The sequence below is a fragment of the Hydra vulgaris genome, chromosome 12, assembly GCF_038396675.1.
Source record: "Hydra vulgaris chromosome 12, alternate assembly HydraT2T_AEP".
In the NCBI taxonomy this organism is placed as follows: Eukaryota; Metazoa; Cnidaria; class Hydrozoa; order Anthoathecata; family Hydridae; genus Hydra; species Hydra vulgaris.
Window position 1 is genome coordinate 33,478,426 of NC_088931.1, and position 14,075 is coordinate 33,492,500.

The following is a 14,075-nucleotide window of genomic DNA, read 5'->3' on the forward strand; positions in this document are numbered from 1 at the left end:
GCAGCTAGAAAAATGAAACATGCAAATCATAATATATGCATGATATCAAAAGAAGATGTTCAACAAGCAATGAATGAATCCCCATACCCATGCATAGTGCATTTTGATGGCAAAACATTAATTGAACTAAATAAAGGACAAAGAATTAAAACTGATAGACCGGCTGTTTTTGTAAATATTGAAGGTAAGACACACTTGCTTGGAGTACTTCCTTTACCATCATTCTCTGGTGAAGATCGATGCAATGGTGTAATAGACCTTCTTAAGGAGTACAACCTTGAATCCAAAGTAGGAGGAATATGCTTTGATACTATTGCAAGTAACACTGGGTTAAAGAAAGGTTTTTTAATTAGAATATCCAACAATTTAGGCAAATATCTTTTACTTATTGCATGCAGACATCATGCATGTGAATTAAGAATGGTTCATTTTTGTAATTCAGTTTCAGATGAACATTCCACAGGACCAGATAATCCCATTTTTAAAGAATTAAAAATAAATTTTGAAAATCCTGATTTTAATTACAATCAAACTGATAAAGTTTCATTGGAAAGTAGTAAGGGGAACTATTCTTGAGAAAGCTGTGCAAGAGGCTTTGAACTTTTGCCAAGAATACATTACAAATGGAAAAGAAAATAAAGATTTTATCAGAGATGATAGAAAGGAGCTTGCAGAACTCGTCGTAATTTACCTCTCTTCATCTTTAGTAATACTAAGAAAACCTGGAGCAGTTCATCATGCTAGGTTCTTATCCAAAGCACTTTACTACCTAAAGCTACAGCTTCTTTCCAGCCATCTTGAGTTTGAAAACCAGAATAATAAACTCAAGACAGAAATCAGGCTAATAAGTGAATATAAGTTTGCTTTTATGCCAAATGGTATTCACAGGCTAATGACACATTTAGAGCTCCCTTTTTTTGATATAAAAGCAATACACCAAATGCTTTGTGCTAAACTAGATGCTGACTATGCAATTTTAAGCTCTCTTTACAAACGTAGCTGGTATTTAGATTCAACAATGATTCCTCTTGCTCTGTTGGATGATAATATGTTATTTGAGGAGAAAGCAAATCTTGCAAAAGCAATTCTTACTTTTAAAATGCCAATTAAGATAAGAAAAAATCAAAAATAGATATAAAAGATAAAACAGAAATGGGAAACAAAATTAGTGAACATCCTTCTTCATTTGCTCTGTTGGTTGATGAATTTTCATATCTTATTTTTGATAGAATTGGATTAGAGGAACAAAGGATAAAAGATTGGCTTTCGCTTCCCCCTGAGTTTTGGTTTACTCAATCTGCTTTTAAAAGCTTTCAGAATTATGCCAAGCCTTTAATTGTAGTAAATGACCATTCAAAAAGATCTGTTGGAATGATACAGGAACTTATTCATCGATACAATAATGAGGAAGATAAACAGAACACATTGCTAACTGTTGAAAAAGTTTGTTGTGCTTTCAGAACACCTGGAAGACGTTCTAACAAACTTTCTAAAAGTAAATTTACAGAAAGCTTATCTTCACTTGACAAAAGGAAGAAAAGTGGTGAAAATGAACATAAACACAACTGACTTTCTTTGCTTTTGAAACTTAATTCAATAACATGAAACTATTATCAAATATTGTAATTTTTTCAAATCTGAATACAAAAAAAATTTTTTTTTTGAAAAAAACTACAACACCATGTATTTTTGCTAAAATATATAGGTAAAAATAAACATCCCAGAAAAAAAAAAATTTCAAATTTTTTTCATTTAACTTTCCCCCTGGACCTGCAAAATTGGCTGTTTTTGATGGTTTTTGAGAATTTTTTTTCTAAAAAAGTGCTTAGGGGGTAAGAATAGAGTGGACCTGTTGAACAAAAATACACAGGGCTTGAAATAAGCGCTGGACATCAGACATTGTCCGGCACTTGTCCAGTAAAAAACTACATCTAGCTGTCATTTTGTCCGACATATTTTATCTGCATTTGTTTTCTAATTATTTTAGTTGTTCTAAAATTATAAATAAATTCGGTATTGTATAAACTTTATTTTTTGAACTTTTTTATTTTTAACACAAAACAAAATTGAAGTTGAACACACGGCTACGTTAATAAAATACGTCATTTTTTTGTGTTTTTTTAAAAGAAGCCAAAGCATTGCATTTTTTTGAATTAAGTAGCTCAGTTTTTATCATTCATATTAAAATGTTGCAATTAGTTATTTTTTTAATTTTTTTTTTGTCCAATGGTTTTTATAAAATTCAAAGAAATATTTTTATTTGTTTGAAATTTATAAAAACAAATAAAAATATTTGTTTTTATTCATTTTAAAAAAAATACAATTAGCTTTTAAAACCTCTTTTAAATTTATTTTATAAAAATTTTAATGTTATAGTTATTTTTTTGCTTTTAGAAACCAGTACTTTTTATTACATTAAATTTGAGTTATTACATAACGTTTGTTTTCGCGCTAAAAATTTTTGCTATTAAAAGTGTTTATAAAATTAATCCTAGAAAAAGTTTGAAAAGATTTATAAAAAAATACATATTTATATAAACGCGCATGTAATATGAGTTTGATAATTTAAATGTGTTTATTGTAAACATAATTAATTTGTTACTTTATTTAATCAAGTAATAAGTAAACTTATTAATTTATGTATTTGATATATTTACATAGTAATTTATGTATTTAATAATTTTGTATTTTTATTATACATTTTTATTACATATTTAATTATGTATATAATTACATTATTCATGTATTTAATATATTTACGTAATATTTTATGTTTTGATAGTTTACAAAGCATTTCGCATAATATAGTTATGTTTAAAAAACGTAATATAAATATATTTTCCTTTCCAAATTTTAGTTTTTTTAGGCTAGACTTTCTTTTTCTTTAAGATTTTCTTTTTGATAGATAATTTATCTTACAAATTTTCTTTTTATTTTTAGCGCATTTTGAAATGCCTAGAGCTGTCAAAACAAATTACTTGGTCAAGCAATTTGTTTTGTAAAATCAAAATATTTTAAGCATGTTCAGAAACGGCGTTCAATTGCACTTCTTTCATTTTTATCAGACATGTCTGGCAAACTTGAGCCTTTACTGGACTATGGACTATATATATATATATATATATATATATATATATATATATATATATATATATATATATATATATATATATATATATATATATATATATATATATATATATATATATATATATATATATATATATATATATATATATATATATATATATATATATATATATATATATATATATATATATATATATATATATATATATATATATATATACATACATATAATATGTATATATAACAATATACAAAATAAAAATATAAAATAATGCTTATGATTTAAAAAATCATTTTACTTTTATTATCATCTGCTTAACCAGAAGCAAAACAAATGCTCTTAGAGATATAGTTTCTTCAACTGTTGCTTTATCTAAAAAAAAACATTAAATTTTCTTTTCCCATTCATTAAAAAACCACTACAAATTAAAAAAAAAAAAAACTTAAAACCTCTAACAACTACAAGACCAATGAAAATATTCAAATAAAAAAAAGTTTGTATTCATTAAGCCTTAGTAAAGCATTTAAAAATATAAATCTGTAAGTTTAATCATAAAACTTAGTAATAGACCAACTGCATTCAAATTTAACACTTAGAAATATTTAATTTGGATACAGGAAAACTTAACATGTTCTTTACAGAACACTAAAGCTACAAAAATTTTTATTAATATTGAACCAAAAAAATATTTTAAAAGAGAAAGAAGATTTTGTATAAAACTTATAAAACAAATAGCTCTGATGTTTGAAAAAATTATTCTTGAAAATATTTTAAAAAAGCGACCTATTGACTAAAGCAAAAAAACAAACAAACTACTAAACTTAACAAAACTTCAAAATATTACTTTCAATGGCAGAATCTCTAGCTCTGATAGAGTAATACTTTCGTAGCATAATAATTAGTCTTGGTACACCAACTTCTTTTCTTATATAACCAGCATAATCAAGTCCACCAACATAACCTGTGGCAAATAAACTCAGTAGATTTGACTGCAAACTTAAAGGAGTTTTAATCCAAAGAGCAGGTTCCAATAAGACATGATCAAGCAAACCACCTAACAAACTATTAGCACTTGGAGTTGCCATAAAGAACCTATGATAAAATTTTGTTAATCAAAATGTTGTGTCTATACATAAACCCCCTGTTCACACATATATCCCAAAATAATATAATCTTTTATGCTTCTTAATTTTGATCATGAAACATAAATAATACAATCTAATATAACTGAAGTTTATTTAAAAATTTTGAATTTGAATTAAAAGCTTAATGAATTAAAAACATGTTTTTTAATTAACAAGTTGCAATCATTATTTATTAGTTTTATTTTAATTATTTGATATTTATTATTAGTAGTATTACTATTATAATTATCATTTCTATTCTTTTTATTATTATTACTACTGCTATTATTATCATTACTATTTATTATTATTGTTAATAGTTATTAACGAGTATTATTGTTATTAAGTTATTATTATTATTATGTTTATATCAATATTATATTATTATCATTATTAGTTATTATTAGTTATTAGGCTCTTATGTTTATTTATTTAAAAGTCAATGTTACAATTTTTACAACTTTATTAATATAGTTCAAAAATTTTATGCTACATATTTAAAATCTATGCATATAATAATTAAAATACATAAAAATAAAATCTTTAAACAAAAAAATATAATTAACCGAGCTAATCCCAGTAAGATGTCCACTGTGGCTTCAGTTAAATGGACAGGAGATGATTTCTGTAACAAATGACCAATAATCATAAAACCTTGACTTTGCAATAACTGCTGTTGAAAGACTGAGCAACCTCTTAAAAGGTCATATATCAACCCAAAGAGCAATGAGCTGCAAAAATTCAAAAATATAAAATTTTCATATACTTAAAACAATTATCTGAAATGTATTGTAAATTATATAAGAAAAAATATGATTACTAATCACAAATTAAAAAGTAAAGAAAACATCAAAAAAGCTTTTATAATAAAACAATTTTTTTTGACTAACATTTGTCTTAATATCTATTGAAAAAAGTCTAATTCATAAGAAATATTGTGCTCATCAGTGTAAATAATTAACACCTTAAAGATTAAAAATAATTTACACAATTAAGACATCAAATTTTCAACAAATAAATTGCACATCCATTCTCTCCACAACAACACTGTATATTTAGATAATTTTAATTTACCATTGATAAGATTGACTTTATGAGTTTAAATAAATTCTTTAACACTAACAAAGCAAACAACCAAGACAACAAAAGAAGATGAAATACAAAAAACTCTTCAACTGATAAAATAAATACTTAAAAATAACATAGTCTAATACCTATATAATTGGTATTCTCAAATGTGCACTTAAAAATATTAGTTAAATGATATATTTCTATATAAATATATTGTATTTGATTTATAAAACATGTACAATAATAATATAAATATTTATATATCTATACATCATTATACATTATTTTCGTTATTTATTATCAGCAAAATCAATTTAAGAAAAATATAAACAACAGTTAAAAAGTGTCATCAATCCACTTGTACAGTGTTTGCTTAGTAAACATTACATTACACGCTTACAGTGAAGAGTTTTGGTTTATGAAGGATACATGCTTCTAAAAAACTCATTTAAAAAAAATAATTGCACACACTCTTGTGTGGCTAGTAATTGTTTTAAGTTTCTTTTCGCATTTTTTAATGTATAGTAATAATAAACTTAAACAATTTTTAATTTGAAGCAAATGCCAAAATTTTAAAGAAAAGTGATGAAACTCAATGATTGTTTTTATGTCATTTTTCAACAAACAATCTTTAAGTTTCTTTTGAACACATTTTTTTGATTTGTTGATTTTTTTGGAGCACATTCTTTGATTTTTTTTTTTTTTTTTGCGCACATATTTTGATTTGTTGAAGCCTTAATACTTGTTAAGATTAAGAACTTATAGAAGGAAAAATATACAAGAATTGAACATTTACGAGTAGAACAAAATAAGTAATATATGAGAATGGAACATTTTACTTTAAATGTTTCTCTGATAATATATGAGAATGGAACATTTTACTTTAAATGTTTCTCTGATGATATATGAGAATGAAACATTTTACTTTAAATGTTTCTCTGATAATATATGAGAATGGAACATTTTACTTTAATTTAAATGTTTCTCTGATAATATATGAGAATGGAACATTTTACTTTAATTTAAATGTTTCTCTGATAATATATGAGAATGGAACATTTTACTTTAATGTAAATGTTTCTCTGATAATATATGAGAATGGAACATTTATGAGTAGAACAAGTGAAATAAATTTTAAACAAAAATGTAAACTTAAAAATACCAAATTTTTGGTTCTGGATCTGATTGACCATGAAGAGGACAATCCAGCTGTGTAAATAATGGAAACAACATCTAGTAACGAAAATAACAAATAAACATTATTATTTAAAAATACATATCTACTACAAATTTATTTAAATGTGAAAACATTTGAAAACATGTGATAAATTTCTTTTATTATTAATAAAAAGAGTTAGTAGGAATGTTACTTTAAATATTACTAAGAAAAAATTATAGCTAATATTCTTGAAAACGCTGTTAATAGTAAAAACATTTTCAATTTTTAATAAGCTTAATGAAAAAATTATTATTAATACAACATATGAGACACACCATGCGAAATGGTACCAAGTCTTCAAAAATTAATATATATTAATACAACATATGAGGCACACCATGCGAAATGGTACCAAGTCTTCGAAAATTAATATATATTAATACAACATATGAGGCACACCATGCGAAATGGTACCAAGTCTTCGAAAATTAGTTTTTAGAGCAGTAAAGGTTAAGTGTTGTCATTAAAATTCAAAAAAAAAATTATTTTTAGATAAACAATTACCCAGTAAATGACTTTGTGTGTAATATAAGGTGTTTTTTTAAAACTACAGAAAAGGTACCAGATCTTTGTACTAAAGTATAAATAAAAGTACTAAGTCTTCCTATTTGCGTGTTTTGTACTTCCTATGTTAAAAAAAAATTTTTTTTAACATTAACAATTTATTTTGTCACAATTAATAATAAAAAAAGTTAATTAACACTAATTTTGTTTTTCAAAGCACAGTAAACTCTGTAATGTTATTAACATTCATGTCCCTCATATGTTATTTTGTTATGTAAACATTTTTTTTTACTAATTAGAAAAGTAATAACTACTTTTATTAGCTGTAATTTGCATTGAGACAATAATAAACTACAATTAAAAAACTTAGTGCAACCTGCTCTATGTCCTACTGCTTTGTGAGATTCATTTTCTAAGCATAGGCTCACAGTGGGTCAAACAGTGGACATGCTCAAAAATCAATGTTACCAAAATAAATTTAAGTTAGTTGTTATTGAAACCCAAAGAAACTTCCAGTTCATTACAAAAAAAATTAATTCAAAAGCATGATTTGTTCAGATAATATACTAGTTTGAATAACATAATTCATTGCAAAAGATAGGTAATAGGTATAAATGATACATAAAAATCATTTTTGGCATTATATAAGAAAAAATGTAACTAAATAAGCAGTGCTAATGTGATAATTGTATATAGAAACAATCTGCAGTTTATGGAAATATAAATGTTAACTTCATAGATTATTGCACAAAATTTTCTTAAAATGTTATACCTAATGAAGCAACTAAAATTTAGCAAAATTTTAGTGTTTTTAACTAATTTTTTGTCAGAAAAATCTCAAAAAGTGCTAAGTTGGCACTAGTAAACCCATATATTTTTAAACTCCTATAACAAAGATGAATAAGGTGCTTTTTAACTAAATTGTGCCAACTTAGCACTTTTAAACAAAAAAAGTAAAAAAATGACCCTACCCCTTTAGTTTAAATTTTCATAAAATATATTTAAAATATTAATGCAAATAGTTTTACATTATTTTGTACATATTTTTATAAGGGGAAGATGTGTTCAGTAAAAGTGTCTAGAAATTAAAAAAAGGATTAAGACCAATTTTTGACCAACACCTCTACCCCCTTTCCCACTTTTCATTGAACTTGTTTTGGACCAAATTTAATCTGGTTAGTACAACCATTAATAAAAAAAACATTGCAGCATTGAAATCTGTTTTAAAATGAACGAATTGCAAGTGTTAAAATTGAGGACTTTGTGGTGTATATAGTGATAATATAATTTTTTTACTTATCACGCAAACTTGTTTATATTTTGAATTATATTATTTTCAGTCTAAATCATTTTATTTAAAAAGTTTAAAAATATTTATATCTTTAGTTTAATAACAATAAAGCTCACTCACTGAATTTGACTTATTTGAAATTTTTATTGCTGAGGAAAATAAACAGCCAAAAACTAATTCTGCAAATATAACAGGTTGTATACTGATAATTGCTAAGGCATTTGGCTCCGATGAATTGACATTTGCACAAAAAACATTAGTTCAGAATAGCTGACAAAGATCTGCATCTGAAGAAAAACAAACTTAAAAAAAATAGGCTATGCTGGCATACAATTTAAAGCTGGTAAAGAAACCTTGCTTGAAGAGTATGTTAAAAAATAACTCTTTCAATAAGATTCCAATAGAAACAATGTCAATTTAAACAGTCTGCTAGTTTTAACATAATCTGAAGTAACACCAACGAATTATTATTATGAATTATCTTGAACTTTTCTGGTGTTTACTTCAGTCTATTTCAGGCTATTAAACTGATGATGCAAAGGATATTGGAGAACATTTTTTTAAATCAAAACATCGAAAATATACTAATGAAAATAAAGTTTGGATTGGATGGTAGTGGAAGCCATGCAATATTTACTTAAAAAGATAATGTTAATACTAGCAATATCATACTGACAATGTTTTGTTCATTTTCACTTTAAACAAAAGCAGGTTTGTTAATATGCTTGCAAAAGTCACAAAATGTCCCACTGAGTCACAAAGTCTTTAAATGGGAAAAGAATCGAGAGAAACTCTTCAGCCATTGTCTGTCTTTAATTCTGACATAAAGAGTTAAAAAATAAAGGTTTCCTTATGTATAAAAAGGAAAAACAATTTAATGTAAAGGTGATAGTGCATTCATATATGATGGGTATGTAAGCAGCAAATAAATTTTCAGGAGTTGGAGTTGCATATTGTGATTTGTGCATATGCTCAAAAGATCAGTGTTTGAATATTGAAAAAATTGAAAATGGTTTTGTAACGAATCAAGACACTATAACTATGAATGAAATATTCAACCAACTTAAGCAAGAAGACGTTTCTTTACTTAAAAAAACACCTGATTATATCACAAGGGCCGGACAAACCTTCAAACCAATTCCAGCCTGTGATGTAAAGCCAATACAAGTAAATTGGTATCTTGTAATAGTGTTCATACTATTTTGTATTTTTAATATGTGGACATACTTGATATCAAAAATTTACATTTAAAAATTACTGATGTTTTTATAGGTTCTTTATGCTTTACTGGGTACATTTGACCATATCATGAAAACTGTTGTACATTTGAAAGCTGGTGTTTTTGATTGGTCTGAGTCCCCTTTCAGTGCTTCAAATAGATTTCTGAAGCAAACAGAAATTACTTGAGATTTCATTACAAACAGAGACTACCCTGATACAATTGGAAAAAAAGGAACAACAAAAACAAATTATATAGCTAGAGAACTACTGCCTATGAAATCAAACAGGGATTTAATTATTGCATAATTCCTTGTTTAATATCATGCAACATTTCAAAAGTTCGAATTGGTGCTCTCAGTAATTTTTTGAGTATTTTTCTCAAAAAGAAAAATTTATGTAGATCAATATAAAAGCTATTGTACAGATTTTTATTTATTCCTATTTAACAAGCTTCCACCTGTTACAAAAATAAATTTACCTGGACCATGGATCAATATAAAACCATCACTTCACCAACTGATTGGTCATTCTTGGGAGCTAATTTTGAATAATGAGGAGAGTGGTTTGGGAAATCTTTATGATTCAGGGTTAAAAGATAATAACAAAATATTAAGATTGATACATAAAAGACTCTCAAGAAAAAACTCCTTTTTGTCAATTTAACAGACACCATTAACTGAATGTGGATACTATCTAATTAAATTTTTTTTTGGCAAGAGATACAAGTCAAACCCATTCTGCAAAATTTGGTATGAGTGAGGACATTTTGATAAATATTCTCATAAACAAACTGTCTCTAATAACATTTTATCTGAAAATGACACATATTTTAAAATTTTCACATATGAATAATGTACTTTAGTACTTCTTTTGATAACTTTTATTGTTTTTGCCATTGATGTACTTATGTTATTTTTGTATTACAAAATATACATACATATTTATAAACATTTATACATATTTTTGTTATAACTTATAAAAAAGCAAACTTTATGAAATTTTCAATATTTTGTTCTTTTAAATTATGACCTAAATACCCTGCAGCAAAATTATTTTTTAGTTTTTCCAAAATTTTCACATAAAAACCTTTCCAAAAAGTCTTTAATCAACCTCATAGCACTTTCTGTTCAAAAGTTATGAACCAATATCCATGAAAACAACTGTTCGGCCCACCGTGAGACTAGAAGAAGACTTCCTATCATCTTTTAATATCTGTCATGCCTATAGTAATATTTTTTATTAATTTACTTTTTGTTGTGTGTGTGTCTTTTATATAGTTGGAGGTTCCCTTTTGTTACTGTGTTAGCTCACCTGTAATTTATTTTATATTTATGTTGATGCACCTGTAAGTTGCAATATGTATGTTGATTCACCCGTAAGTTGCAATATGTATGTTTGTGTTCTGTCTGAACCTATTGCACATTGTTCACTCAACTGCAAGTTACTCTATATATGTATGTTTAAGCTCTGTCTGAACTTCTGGTGCCGTGTTTACTCACCCGTAAGTTACTTTATGTATGTTTGTAATCTAGTTTAATCTCTGATGCAGTGTGATCTCAGTAACTAACTAATAACTCCGACTATAAAACCTATGTTCACCTTAATCTCTAGTATTTTGTCAAAGGCTTAGAGAAACAAACTTCAACTTAAAAATCCCCTGTCTTGGGGCTCTTGGTTGAGTAAAAGCTAGAGATGGTGTCTCAATAAAAATACTCATTTTGGACAGACACTAAATGCATCCAGCTAAAGTCCTAGGCAAAGACATAAAGGGTAGTTTTTTGTATATTAAGCTAGCGTAGATGTTTTACATTGCTTCCTGTCTAGGATGATGAATGCTGGATCTTTTTGACTCTAGTCAGATACTTTTGCTTGTACCTCCTAAATAGTGGCTATGCAATGCTTCCAGTTATCCTAATGAGGGTACAGCTCTAAAACTCAGTTTAATGATTGGCCACATAAGGAGTCCTAAGTTACAACTTTAGGTTAATTAATGGGACTGAGGCAACTGCATAGTTAATTGCTTAGGAGGTCCTGCTCTATGAATGAGTAAAGTTCTCTTTAAACTTAAATAAAACCAAAAGTAACCGAAGATATTAAACATAAAAAACAATCCTCATCACCTGTTTTAATAAACCTTTTACAAATATTAGTGGTCTGCAAAGCAACCTTCTATCGGCAAACCTTACATCTTGCAAAATTCATCAGATTTGCTTGCGCTTAGAGGGACTAACTTAAATTCCGCTATTCCTTTTTCAGGTGTCAGTGTTAATGGGTACTATCCTTTGATTCGCAAAGACTCCAATAGTCACATACTTGGCTTGGGGGTTTACATATGCACCAATTCACCTATTTGTTGTGAAATCAGGTTTGAAACCTTTGACCATTCTTTTATGTGCTTCCACTTAGCATCTCTTCACTATCACCTTTCTCTTTGTTCTTTATTGTTCTTATTCTGCACTGTTTTAGATGTAACTTCTGATTAAATTGACCATGCCTTTTCTCTTTTAACCCCTGCTAATATTGCTGCTATTAGTGACTTTAATGCTCATCACACTGAATAGCTTGGCTCTAACGCCACTGACTGGCACAAAAGTCTATAACTTCTACATTTCTCAATGTCTTACTCAGATAAAATAAAAATGATTAGAATTTAAAAAATAAAAAGGAAATTACACGATTTTATAATATGATCAATGAATTGGATAAAAAAATCATAACTAATATGACAAACAGCAATTTTAATAAATGCTGTTGTACGATAATACTTTAATACTTTTGAAAACACAGCATCTAATTAGGTGTCACAACACATCATAAATTAGGTGTCACAACACATCATAAATAAGGTGTCACAACACATCGTAAATTAGGTGTTATAACACATAAATAAGGTGTCACAACACATAAATAAGGTGTTACAACAGATCATAAATTAGTAAAAACTAATTTATGAATAGTTTTTAAATAACATTTAGAAAGATTAAAATAATTTAATAAAACAAAAACAAAAAAATGTAAAAAACTACAAAATTGAAACCTGAATTCCACCAAGAGAATGCATAGCAGCTTGCAAGGAGTTTGTAACTACACCATAAACACCCTGAATACACACAAAAAATATTGCATTTATTCATCAAGTTTTACTTTAGCATGACCCAAAAACATCTTTAAAACTTTTCTTATCAAGATTTTCTTATCAAAAATCTCTTAATTGAAATAATTAAAACATAACAAAATATAATTATAACATAAAATTATATAATCCTATAACTTAATAATTATATAATTATATAACACATTATATAGTATATAATACATATTTGTATAATAAACAAATTTGGAGTAATAATTAAGACTTACTTCATTCATTAGAGCATGCGGTGACTGGTAAAAGCACGAAGCATTCTCAGAAGGTGAAGCTTCTAAGCAAAGTTCACCATCAACAGCTTTAGGATTGTATGAAAACAAGATGTTTTGAGAAAGTTTACTTTCATAAATCAACTGGATATGTATATAAAAAAAGAAAATACAATATTTTTGCAATATGTATCTTATATTAAGCATATAATTCATATAATGTGTAATTAAGTATGCATAAAACAATACTGAAATAGAGATAGGAGGTTTTAGTACACATATCAACAATGCTCGAAATAACAACCGGCCAGCCATCAATGATTAGGATACTTTCCGAAAAAATTATGTTTTGATCTCCCAAAAATAATTTAAGTAAAACTTTTATGATAACAAATGTAAAGACATTTAAAATCATAAAATTATTAAATTAGAGTTGCAATTATATTAAATAATCAAAAATACATCAAATGTTTTTCAAATGTTCAAATCAATTTGAAATTTGAAATTAAAACAAAAGTTAATACTTCTTTGACATTCTGAATAGTGAGAAGTACAGTGTAGTCACGTTTTAAGACCATAAAAATTTTATTATATAAATAGGATGAAAAATAACTGATCAAAAAAACATTTAAAAAGTTTACTTATAAACTTAATGTTTTAATATATAATAATAAAGAATATATTTTTTATTAAAAACTTATTCTTTATTATTGATTTTTAAAACTTTCTTGTGCTCTATAACAAAATAAACTGCAAAGTAGTTTTAGTTTCAAATCCAGATACTTTTTAAAAAGTAGTTTTGGTCTTAAATACAGACACTTTTTAGTCATAAATCCAGACACTTTATAAAATGTGTATGGATTTAAGAGTATATTTCAAATAATATACTATACAGACCTTAACACACATTATTAATATCTGCACAAAACTATTATTTGTCATAAAATTCACCTTTCTATCAGTTTCAGAAATATTGTTCTCTAACTCATTCGGAAATTTAAACTTTCCCTAAAATAGCAACAAAAAAAAAATCAAAAAATTACAACACTATTTTTAAGCAACGTAACTTATACATTTACTCGGTACTAAAGTCCTAAATGATAAAAGATGTATACTCTCATAGACTTGTACATAACCTAAACATTTACCTTGTACCCAGGTCCTAAACGATAGAGTGCTATAACTAGATTATAAGTA

At 26.2% G+C, this 14,075-nt stretch overlaps 1 protein-coding gene across 1 annotated transcript in view; it reads right to left on the bottom strand.

The window, feature by feature from the left end:
* LOC100210284 (neurobeachin) overlaps positions 1-14,075 on the bottom strand; it is a 104,288-nt gene that overhangs the window by 53,309 nt on the left and 36,904 nt on the right. The window contains exons 8-15 of the mRNA XM_065812996.1: positions 14,027-14,075; positions 13,830-13,886; positions 12,882-13,022; positions 12,559-12,621; positions 6,449-6,519; positions 4,782-4,946; positions 3,936-4,183; positions 3,390-3,463 (exon numbers count right to left, since the gene is read on the bottom strand). The exon at positions 14,027-14,075 is cut by the window's right edge and continues 215 nt beyond it. Of these exons, the coding sequence (XP_065669068.1) occupies positions 3,390-3,463; positions 3,936-4,183; positions 4,782-4,946; positions 6,449-6,519; positions 12,559-12,621; positions 12,882-13,022; positions 13,830-13,886; positions 14,027-14,075 (868 nt within the window). The remainder of the gene's footprint in view (positions 1-3,389; positions 3,464-3,935; positions 4,184-4,781; positions 4,947-6,448; positions 6,520-12,558; positions 12,622-12,881; positions 13,023-13,829; positions 13,887-14,026) is intronic.